Consider the following 12,158-nt stretch of genomic DNA (forward strand, 5'->3'; position numbering starts at 1 on the left):
TATGTAGAGCTATATCACAGGCTCAGAGGAGACCTGTTCACTCGAGGGAATCCAAAACAAGGATCACTAGAAAAAAAGTCACTAATAAATCCTATAAGGAATGCAAGAGAGACCCATTTAAGCAGAGTGAGGAGAATGTGAAAATCACAAAACCAAAGAGTGGTTGAAGTCATTTGCCTAGAAGCATCTCAGAAGTTAAGTCTACATGAGGGATAAAAGAATATGATTAGCTCTCTCCCACCTTATTTCATCTTACCCTATGTAGAGCAAAAACATTGACAATGTTTTTTTTACGGTAAAATGGCCTGTACCTGCTTTAAAAGGTCTCATGTTTTGGTTGCATTTTATGACTCCCCCATTTATTCAAAATGTACCTTATAAGGAATCTCCATTTTATGGCAAATTTCAGGTGCCATTATCTATGTTATTCAAGAAAGGAACAGATAATGTAATGCTTTTCGTTGTGGTTAATCCATTTATCTGTAAACAGTGTATCTGCAAAATTCGTGGACATATTTCAACAAAGCTTTGTACACAAAGAGAAAGGCCCAAATAAGAACAAATTAAGTTTTGACTAGGATAAGAGTTCTGGAATTGATTGACATCAAATCCATTGGCGTTGATAGATAAATTTCAGAATGTTGACAGTGGTTTTAAATTAAATATTATAAAATAATTGAATTGTCTGCGCTGTTACAGTAGAATTTGTGATATTGTCAAAATGTGAGCAGCACTTTCAGAGCAAGTTGAGGGATACAGATCAGTCTGAATCCTTCACAGGAGATGAATTTTTCTAGCTTTGTAATGACACAGCATCAAGAAGGGGAGAATCTTCAAGAGCTACCCAACTGTAATAGTGTTATGTTAACACAGCGTGCTGGGAGTTTGATTTCTACTGACATGCTTTGCATGTGAGAGAAGGGTGAAGAAATGAGCATTGCAATTGCTCACTTCAGTTATGATGTTCTTTGATCCCAAGATCCTGCTTAAAATCGGTTGAATGTTTTTGGTATCTTTTGGCAATTGGAATGGAAGAACTATTGTTAGAATGGCAGTTGTTACAAAAAATAGTAACTTCCAATATGAACTGTCAAATTCCATTCTAATGCTTGGGATTAAAGGCAGAAAAATCCAATGGTAAATCTGTGCAATGCATGGGGTAGACTGGGTTTTATATTGCACAAATTGAAGCCAGTGAAATAGATTCAATTTGAAAATATTGGATGGTCATGACTTTGACAAGGCATCTCCAACTTTAATGCACGGGGCCCTCAGTGGATAGTCTGCTATTTTTGAAGCAGAGTTTGTGTGTTTGAGCTTATATTTCAAAAACAAGATAATCGAGCTTCTGTCTTGCACTTCTCAGGACTAACACACTTTAAAAACAAACTTGTGAAGGGAACACTATACCAACCATGGTCCAACCGATCAGTGCCCTCTTCTCAAGCTATATAAATGGTGTTCTCTTTCCAAGTTTGGTTGCTTGCACATCAGTCCTGATGAGTGAGTGTAAGATGGAAAGCTTCCACTTTGTGTCTCTCTATAGCACTGTGTCACAACAGGAAATAAACTCAAATGTTCATTACTGATAATAAAAGTCCATCATTTTTAGTGCTTAAAACCTTGATATTTTTTCACTTGACAGCATGTGTATTTTTCTGAATACAAGATGAACAGGAAATAAAACATACTATATCCGACACTCAAAAAATTATGTGCCCTTTAGAATGACAAGAAATGGTTAGAACTCTGCAATAAAGAGTCAGCTTCAGCGGACAACAAAAATTACTCCCATTAGGGAAAGCTGCAAACGAAGAGTTAAGGTCAGATTTGTTCTTTGACAATCTCACATTTCCCATATCCCTTCAGTATCTTGCTACTCCAGTTTATACACCAAATAACTATAAGGCAAGTTCCCATTAACCACGTTGTCAAGGTGAGGAGAAACAGTGTGCAAGAGAGCTAAAGACTAAATTGGTCAAAAATTTCAAAGAATAACTGCACGCATTCTTTGTGGGAAATGATCATGCTTATGTGACATTAAAAATAACCATTTTACATTCAGGGCACATGCTCTAACATGAAAATGAATGACAAAAAATATTATTGACTACTGGCCTTTAATAGAGACTTAAAATTTTCTCAAGCACTGATAAAATGCAAATTTTTTGAAGCTGTGCTTTAAATTTTTTTATTATTAAAATAGAAGGTGTTATCCTACACATTGCTTAAATCATTTATTTGCATTGGTGGTGATCTGAACATTATTTTCCAAATAATGGTAGATTACCAGAGAATGTGAACTACAGCACCAGCCATCTTCTCCACTAAAATATGGAGTAATCTTCCATTTATAATAGTTACAGTAAGCAATAGCTCAAGTCTACTCCAAACAAATAATTTATAATTATTTACATACCACTATTATTTTATATTTCAAAAAAGATTTCCATTACTAAAGTTTGAATCAGTGATTTAAACAGTCTAAGCCTTCCTGCTTTGCAAGAATCATTGTAAACATCCAACCAAATCTGGTGGATCAGAAGTGGAAGGGGTAGAGAAGTACCAGTGCCCATCAGATTTGGAAGTTCCACTGCTAGGTTTGGGTCTCCCACAAACATGTTTAGTGCACACAGTATCAAATAGTAAACCAACAGATCAAACTTGGCACAGTATAAAGCTAACAATCCCAACACCTAATCAATAAACAATTGTTCTGTTACCTTTAAGCAAGTTCCATTTTAAAAACAAAACATTCAAAACAGCAAAAAAACGGACAAGTTTACAACACTTTCAAACCCAAGCTCTTCAGAACAGTCTCAACCGTGAAACGTTAACCGTTCTGTTGGTCCCATGCTTTATTGTTGTATAGTAACCAGCTATATCTCCCTTCCCCACAACCACACAATGCTCAAAGGTTTGGCTGAGAACTGAAGTTCTAGCTATGGTTTAGAATGAATGCCTGTTTGGCATCAAGATTCAAATTGGCTGTGAAATGAACATTGCAACACTTAATATGAATATGGTTTGAAGTTCGCCATTTGCACTGTAATAATAGGATAAGTTTTATTGAGCACTATTATTACAAAAAAAGTAACGTTACCTTCAGCCCTGCAATTAGACAGTTTTAAATTCTCAATAATCAAAGTAAGAAAATAAATATTACATTCTGTAGTTTAACTACAATTACGTTGCAGTTTAAACAATATATAATACATTTTGAATTTACAGAAATTGAGGACAGTTTTTATTTCAGATCCTTGCCTCCTTCCATTTAATCTGCATTGCAGTAATGTCATTACTGTGCTGTATAGGCAATTTTTTTCTACATTTCCAATTTCTAATGTGAATACAGTAAGTTAGGACCTACATTAGTGGATTTTGTAATTTGTTCATATAATATCTTTTATGTAACTGAGGCAGGCATGTAAACTAAATCTAGCTGCAGGATAGATTTTATTATTTGGCAATGTAAAGATCAAAAAATGTACTTAACCTTCCGCTTGCTGAAGGTAACAGTTGTCAGAGTAAGCAGAGATTTACCACCTTTCTTTGGGATGCTTACAACAAGTTGACCTTCTTTGACAAAATGTGAAAGGTGAAAAACATACCTACAGTTACAATAAAGATCAATGAAAGCGTTTAATCAGAAAGCAATTTTATTGCCTCCATTTATGCTCACCTGCATCAAATGCAGAATTCAATTGGACCAACTGATATTTCATCACTCTCCTAGGAACAAGCCTACCTTTCCAAATAATTTATATCCCTGAAGGGAATAGAAACATTTTCTTAAAATTCCTTCAGTTTGTATTCCATACTGTGCATTGTTTACAACTGTCTATATTTGACATATGCAGAACAGCAGTATTATTTGATTTCCAGTTCAAATGTCTTATTTCAAGTGAGATAGTTTCATTCTGTCTTCCACCAGTACACTGTCTGTCCCAAATTGCTCAATGCATTGCTTGATAGTTGCTATGACAGCCATCAGCCTTCGGTCCATGGCGTCCAAATGTGCATCTGTCAAAACTGGGTTTATGGGATCATGTGACATGGCAGTCCGCATAGCAGTACTCAGAACTCCATTCTTTAGGTAGTTTAACCTATTCCAGGTGGATACTCTAATACTGTAAAAAGAAAGAGTTTATGTAGAAACCAGATCAAAACAAGACAAAGTGAAAACTCAAATAATTTATAGCAAGCAATAAGCATGAGGCTGCAGAATAGGAATTAAACTGGAGCACAAAATACAAACAACAAAAGTATCATTGGAAATTCACGAATTGGAATTCTTTGTTCTATAAAAATATTGCACACAACAAATGTGTTCTGCATGGTAAACAAGCAGTAAACTTCAATGCATGATCAAAAAATACCTGATTTTAAAAATCCATTCATTATGTGTGGGCACACGTGGCTAGGCCAGTATTTATTACACACCCCAAACTGTCCTCAAGATAGTGGTGAATTACCTCTGGAACTGCAATCGTTACGGTGCAGGAATGCCCACCGTGCTGTTAGGAAAGGAATTCTGAGTTTTACCCAGTGACAAGAATGGTAATGGGAAACTTGCAGCTGATGGTATTCCTATTCTTCTGCTACTATTGGTGGTAGATGTCAGGGGTTTGGATGGTGCCAAAGGAGCCTTGGTGAGTTATTGCAGCACATCTTGAAGATGGTACACATCACTGCTGTTGTGTGTCCATAATGAAGGGAGCAGATGTTGAAGATGGCAGGTGAGGTGCAAATCAAACAGTTAGCTTTGTTTTGGATGGTGTGGAGCTTTGAGTGTTGCTCAAGCTATACCTATTCAGGCAAGCAGAAAGTATTCCATTACACATGTTTTCTAGCTGGTGGAGGTGCACTAGGAAGTGGGTGGAAGGTTCCTAGCCACAATACTTTTAGTATTTGAGGATTCATGCATGGTGGTGGAAAGTAATCAGTGATAAAACAACTGAAGATGATTATGCCTTGGACACTACCCTGAGGAAATCCTGCCGAAATGTCCTTGGGCTGAGATGACTGACCCACAAAAAACATAGCCATCTTAATTGTGTATGAGGTATGACCCCAATGAGCAGAAAGGTTGATCCTGTTGTCTAGGGCAGTCATTCTCACCTCAGCTCTTTCATCCATGTTTGGACCAAAATAGTAGTGAGGTCAGGAGCCAAATGGTCCTGGTGGAATCCAAACTGAATATCATTGGCCAAGCTATTTTTTTTGCATGTGTTTACTACAATGATTCCAGAGATGACTCTTTACATTACGAGGAAAGGTTAGAGAAGCTGGAATCCATTGATAAAGGTTTTCAAAATCATGATGGGCCTAGAGACAGTAGATAGAGAGAAACTTCTCATTCATAAATGCGTAGAGAATCAGACGGCACAGTTTTAATGTTTTGCAAAAAAAAATGCAAGGCGAGAAAAAATTCATTACACAGTGAATGAATGGTAATGAATGGAGTTCACTGCTTGGACATGTGACGGAGGCAGGTTCACAGTTCAGCCATTCAAGACTGGTGGAGTAGCAGATAGTGAAGGGGACTGTCAGATTGGAGAACAGAATATGGATAGATTGGAGAGTTGGGCAGAGAAATGGCAGATGGAGCTCAATCCTGGAAAATGCGAGGTGATGCATTTTGGAAGATGCAATTTCAGAGCGAACTATACAGTAAATGGAAAAGTCATGGGGTAAAATGATGTACAGAGAGTTTTGGGTGTTCAGGTCCATGTTCCCTGAAGATGGCAATGCAGGTCAGTAGAATGGTCAAGGCAGCATATGGCATGCTTTCCTTCAGTGGATGGGGTATTGAGTAGAAGGGTTGGTAGGTCATGTTACAGTTGTATATGACTTCAGTTTGGCCACATTTGGAATATTGCGTACAGTTCTGGTCGCCACATTACCAAAAGGATGTGGATGCTTTGGAGATGATGCAGCGGAGGTTCACCAGGATATAGCCTGGTATGGAGGGTACTAGCTATGAGGAGAGGTTGAGTAGATTAAGATTATTTTCATTGGAAAGGAGGAGGGGGGGGGAACCTGATTAAGACTACAAAATCATGAGAGGACTCAATTACTAGGGGTCACAAGTTCAAAGTGAGGGGGGAAAAGTTTAGGAGAGATATACATAGAACATAGAATAGTACAGCACAGAACAGAACAGGCCCTTCAGCCCACGATGTTATGCCGACCATTGATCCTCAAGTGAGGTAAACCTAATGTACGAACTCTCAAATTTCTGTGACCATATGCATGTCCAGCAGTCTCTTAAATATCCCCAATGACCTCGCTTCCACAACTGCTGCTGGCAACACATTCCATGCTCTCACAACTCTCTGTGTAAAGCACCCGCCTCTGACATTCCCTCTATACTTTCCGCCAAACAGCTTAAAACTATGACCCTTCATGTTAACAATTTCTGCCCTGAGAAAAAGTTTCTGGCCATCAACTCTATCTATGCCTCTCATTATCTTGTACACCTCAATTAGATCCCCTCTCTTCCTTCTTTCTTCCAATGAGAAAAGTCTGAGCTCAGTCAACCTCTCTTTGTAAGATAAGCCCTCCATTCCAGGCAGCATCCTGGTAAATCTACTTTGAACCCTCTCCAAAGCATCCACATCTTTCCTATAATAGGGTGACCAGAACTGGACACAGTATTCCAAGTGCGGTCTAACCAAAGTTTTATAGAGCTGCAACAAGATTTCACGGCTCTTAAACTCAATCCCCCTGTTAATGAAAGCCAAAACACCATATGCTTTCTTAACAACCCTGTCCACCTGGGTGGCAATTTTAAGGGACCTATGTACCTGCACACCAAGATCCCGCTGTTCCTCCACACTGCCAAGAATCCTATCCTTAATCCTGTACTCAGCTTTCAAATTCGACCTTCCAAAATGCATCACCTCACATTTATCCAGGTTGAACTCCATCTGCCACCTCTCAGGCCATCTCTGCATCCTGTCAACGTCACGCTGTAGCCTACAACAGTCCTCTATACTGTCAATGACACCTCCAACCTTTGTGTCGTCTGCAAACTTGCTAACCCATCCTTCAATCTCCTCATCCAAGTCATTAATAAAAATTACAAAGAGTAGAGGCCCAAGAACAGAGCCCTATGGAACACCACTCACCACTGACTTCCAGACAGAATATTTTCCTTCCACTACCACTCGCTGTCTTCTGCCGACCAGCCAATTCTGTACCCAGACAGCTAAATTTCCCTGTTTCCCATTCCTCCTGACCTTCTGAACGAGCCTACCATGGGGAACCTTATCAAATGCCTTACTGAAGTCCATATACACAACACCGCTCGACCCTCATCAACTTGTCTAGTAACATCCTCAAAGAATTCAAAAAGATTTGTGACACATGACCTGCCCCTCACAAAGCCATGCTGACTGCCTTTAAGCCATGTTCTTCCAAATTGTCATATATCCTATCACTCAGAATCCTTTCTAACAACTTGCAGACAACAGACATGTGACTGACTAGTTTGTAATTGCCAGGGATTTCCCTATTTCCTTTCTTGAAGAGAGGAATTACATTTGCCTCCCTCCAGTACGACTCTGGTGGAGAGTGAGGATGCAAAGCGGCGAAGCAATCACATTTCTCGCTTCCCAAAGCAGCCAAGGACAAATCTGGTCTGGCCCTGGCGAGTTGTCAATCTTAATGTTTGTCAAAATTTTCAACACATCAGCTTCCTCAATCTCTATCCATTCCAGCATGCTTACCTGCTCCTCAATGGTTTCATTCACTACAAGGTCCTTTCCTTTAGTAAAGTCAGAAGCAAAAAACTCAGTTAGGGCTTCCCCTACCTCCTCAGACTCTATACACAAGTTCCCTATGCTATTCCTGATCGGTCCTACTCTCTCTTATTCCTCACATATGTGTAAAATGACTTTGGATTCTTCCTAATCCTTCCTGCCAAGCCGTTTACGTGCCCCCTCCTGGCTCTCCTCAGACCCTTTTTGAGCTCCTTCCTCGCCTACCTGTAATCCTGTAGACCTGAGCAAGACCCTTGCTTCCTCCACCTTACGTAAGCTGCCTTCTTTCTTTTGACGAGAAGCTCCTCTGCTCTCATCATCCAAGGTTCCTTTATCTTACCTCTTCTTGCCTGTCTCAGAGGAACACATTTGTGCATCACTCGCAACAACTGTTCCTTAAACAGTCTCCACATGTCTATAGTGCCCTTTCCATGGAACAATTGCTCACAGTCCATGCTTCCCAATGACGTCTGATAGTGTCATAGTTTCCTTTTCCCCAATTAAATATTCTCCCATTGTGCCTACTTTTCTCCTTCTCCATAGCTATGTAGAATGTGAGGCACTTGTGGTCACTATCCCCAAAATGCTCTCCCACCGCAAGATCTGACACCTGGAAAGTGGAAAGTTCTTCACACATAGGGTAGTGGGTGCGTGGAATGCGGTGCCAGAGGAGGTGGTAGGGGCAGGAACAATAGTGCCATTTAAGATGTATCGAGACAGATACATGAATGGGCAGGGAACAAAGGGATACAGATCCTTAGAAAATGGGTGGCAGCTTTAGATAGAGGATATGGATTGGCACAGGCGTGGAGGGCCAAAGGGCCTGTTCTTGTGCTGAAATTTCTTTGTTCTTTCATTGTATGATCATAGCTAATCTTAGGCTTTAACTCTACTTTCCTGCTCATTTGCCTTGATTATGAGAGCTATCAAAAATCTGCTTATCTCAGCCTCAACTATATTCAGTGACGGAACATCTACAACCTTCTGGGTACAGAATTCCAAAGATTCACAACCATGTGAGTGAAGAAACTTCTCATCTTAGGTCTTAAATGAGCAGCTCCTTATTCTGAAACTGTGCCTCTTGTTCTTGATCACCCAATCACAGGAAACAACTGTGCAATTATGTACTAATCAAACCTGTTCAATCTTGAATGTTTCAAAGAGATCATATCTCATTCTTCTAAACTCCAGGAATATAGGGTCAATTTAGGCAATTTCTTATTATAGGACAGCCCTCTCATCATAGGGAAAATCCAGTGAACCTTTATTTACTAAGCTTATCCTCCTGTAAATATGGAGACTAAATGGCACACAACATTCTAGATGTGGTCTTATCAAAGCCACATAAGACTGATGGAATATTTCAGTCTTCTTGCAATCCAGTTCACTTGTAATGAAGACTTTTCTGAAATATTTGCTGTATCTGCATACTAACTACTACTGTGTTCCTTGTATGAGTGCACTCAAGTCTCGCTGAATATCAACATTTATAGGTTTCACACTGTCATAGTCCTCAACAAAACTAATAAGAGAAATTTGAACACTCCAACAGAATGACATTTCATTTTTAAGATATTTATTATATTAAAAGACTAAAAATACTGACTGAACAATATATAAAAAAGTATACTTCAAACCACAGACAAAATACCCCCATTTCTTATTTTTAGCACAAAAAACACACAAAAGGTATACCCTACGAAGTAGACATTCGATTCTGCCAGAATCAGTCCACAATAATTTTTAGTTCCTCAGGGTTTATTTCTCTTATTTTCTTTTCACAGTTGGTTATCTCTAATTTCAGACCTACCCTTCAAGATGAAAAGTATAACTGGAGATCCTCCCTCTAATGCAAATTAGATCAGTTTTAATGATGATCGTTTTTATTCATGAATTTGGTGTTTTGAAGTGAAATATTCCACATGTATTCCATCATGATGCTGTTTAGAAACTTTAATTCTCTAATTACTTTCTCTCCCTGACAAGACTATTCTATCTATAACATCATGTTACTTTCAGAAAATCTGCAACCTCATCTCAAAGCCATTCAGCAACATGAATTACATTGGCATTGTAATTCATTGTAACCAGGTTAAATGCTGATTACCTATCCTTGAGACCTCAACTACTTTTACTAATTTGTGAGTAGTGGTAGTGGTGAGCTGTCTTATAGAACTGCTGCAGTCCATTTGATATCGGTAGACCCACGTCATTAGGGGAGGAAGTTCCAGGATTTTAATCCAGCTGTCTGTCCTGTCCTGGGATCAAATGCACAATTCAAAGTATCCCTTCACAACCTGACAACTTAAACATATTTCTGGCACTTGGAAAACTCAGTCTGTCTCCTGGTATTCACAACAGCAAACGCATGAATATGTTACACATTCTCCCTACTGGTAAGTCCTCGCTTTAAGTTGTCTTGCTTAGCACCATCCCATTTCAATGTCATTTTAATTTTTTTTGACGGCCTTGCTTCCTCCTCCTAACCCTTCCAACAGTCACTACCGGCAGAAACGTTTGACTTCTTTTCAGATCATAGTGTCAACTATGTCTCAGTGGGTGTAGAGTCATATAGCATGGAAACAAATCTTTTGGTCCAACTCGTCCATGCTAACAGGTTTCCTAAACTGAACTAGTCTCATTTACCTCATTTGGCCGATACCCTAAACATTTCATATTCGTGTACTCGGCTACATGTATTTTAAATATTGTTATGAAACATAAGCTCCAAACAATCCAGGGTACTGGTTACCTTCTGGATACTTCTTCCCATATATTCACCATACCCTTTTCCTCCCCCCCCCCCCCCCCCCCGCCCCAACCCCCACATGATGTTGAACAATCTGTGCTCAGCAAAAGATTTAGTTTTATGCCCCCAGCTCAATGAATTTTGGGCATGACACAATGCTGAACTTCTTCCATCGTCTTCATCATTTAGATTTTTTTAGATTTAGATTTTCTGCAGTATGGAGATAGGCCTTTTGGCCCAACAAGTCCACACCGAAGAGCAACCCACCCAGACCCATTTCCCTCTGACTAATGTACCTAACACTATGGACAATTTAGCATGGCCAATTCACTTGACCCCCACATCTTTTTAATGTGGGAGGAAACCGGAGCACCCCGAGGAAACCCACGCAGACACAGGGAGAATGCGCAAACTCCACACAGGCAGTCGCCCAAGGCTGGAATTGAACCTGGGACCCTGGTGCTGTGAGGCAGCAGTGCTAACCACTGAGCCACTGTGCCGCCTCCAAGAGGGAAGACCCTCTCCCTGCTGCACAGGCCTTTTCATGTCCCTACTCTTTTTTTTCCAACACTTGATCTATTCATTGAGAACTCCTGACATGACATTGGTTGCCTTAATTTATCTGCTGTTCTCACCACTCTAAACAGTTTACCCCTTAAATTGCTGCACTCCATTTCCTCAAGTCCAACCCTGATTTTGTTATCCAAACTTGGTGACAAGAATAGTGTGGTTATTGTCTAGTGTGCAGACCTCTACTTGACAGAAGATGAATGCCAATTCTCAGTCACTTCCTCCTATCTCCCCATGCTTCAAAATCTCACCAATGAAAACCAAGCTGTAGTTTCCAGGACTGTCATGGACGTGGTTTCCTCCAGAGATCTCCCACCCACAACTTCACACCTCAGTTTCCCCACCCACACAGCCGCCTTCTACTGTATCTCCAAAATCCACAAACAGCTCATAAATTCCTGCCCCAATGAAACTTTTTTCTACCATGATTCTATTCTTTCTCCCTATAGACACTATGTTGGTTCCACAATTCCCAGTTTTCTGGTACTAGCCACTTGTTCTTTGTCATTCTCTGCTTCTCCCCTGAAAAAGTACCTGCAAAGTCTCAATCCATTACCACCCCCTTTCACTTGGCTGAGCTCATCATCACTTTGAACAATTTCTCCCTTAAGTCATCCGATTTTCTCCAAGTTAGAGGTGTACCATGGGTATCACATGCGTCTCTCTGTGAGGTCTGTGGAACGTTCCTTGTCTCAATCTACTGAGATTCCACCCACAAATCTTTCTTCTATACAACGATGTCATCTTTGGTGTTGCCCTTGTCTGGAATTGGAAATTTTAATCAGTTTTGGCTACAATTCCAGCCTTCTCTCCCTCTCATCTTAAGCTAGTCCATCTCTGATTCCTCCCTTTCTTGACTTCACTATTTAGATTTGTGAGCACAGGCTATCCACCAGTATCTATTACAAGCCCAATGACTCCCACAGTTACCTCAACTACATTTATTTCCTTCAAGGATTCCATTCTCCCGGTTTCTCTGTCTCCATTGCATCTGTTCTGATGATGCCATGATCCACAGGTCTGTCTCCAATATGACCTTAGTTTTCCTCAAACAAGGCCCTGTCATTTCACCC

The 12,158-nt window shown here is 40.0% G+C and overlaps 1 protein-coding gene across 5 annotated transcripts in view; it reads right to left on the minus strand.

Annotated features, from left to right (window-relative positions):
* Nucleotides 1–2,187: 2,187 nt before the first annotated feature.
* The window catches only part of fam20b (FAM20B glycosaminoglycan xylosylkinase), a 161,036-nt gene continuing 151,065 nt past the window's right edge, over nt 2,188–12,158 (minus strand). For 4 of the 5 annotated variants that reach the window (XM_060829661.1, XM_060829660.1, XM_060829657.1 and 1 more), the window contains one exon: nt 2,190–4,130. In XM_060829661.1, coding sequence (XP_060685644.1) covers nt 3,896–4,130 — 235 coding nt within the window. In that variant the 3' untranslated portion in view covers nt 2,190–3,895. Of the gene's footprint in view, nt 4,131–12,158 lie in introns of all 5 variants that reach the window. The other variant, XM_060829662.1, reaches the window with a different exon arrangement.

This window comes from Hemiscyllium ocellatum, chromosome 9, assembly GCF_020745735.1.
Source record: "Hemiscyllium ocellatum isolate sHemOce1 chromosome 9, sHemOce1.pat.X.cur, whole genome shotgun sequence".
Lineage (NCBI taxonomy): Eukaryota > Metazoa > Chordata > Chondrichthyes > Orectolobiformes > Hemiscylliidae > Hemiscyllium > Hemiscyllium ocellatum.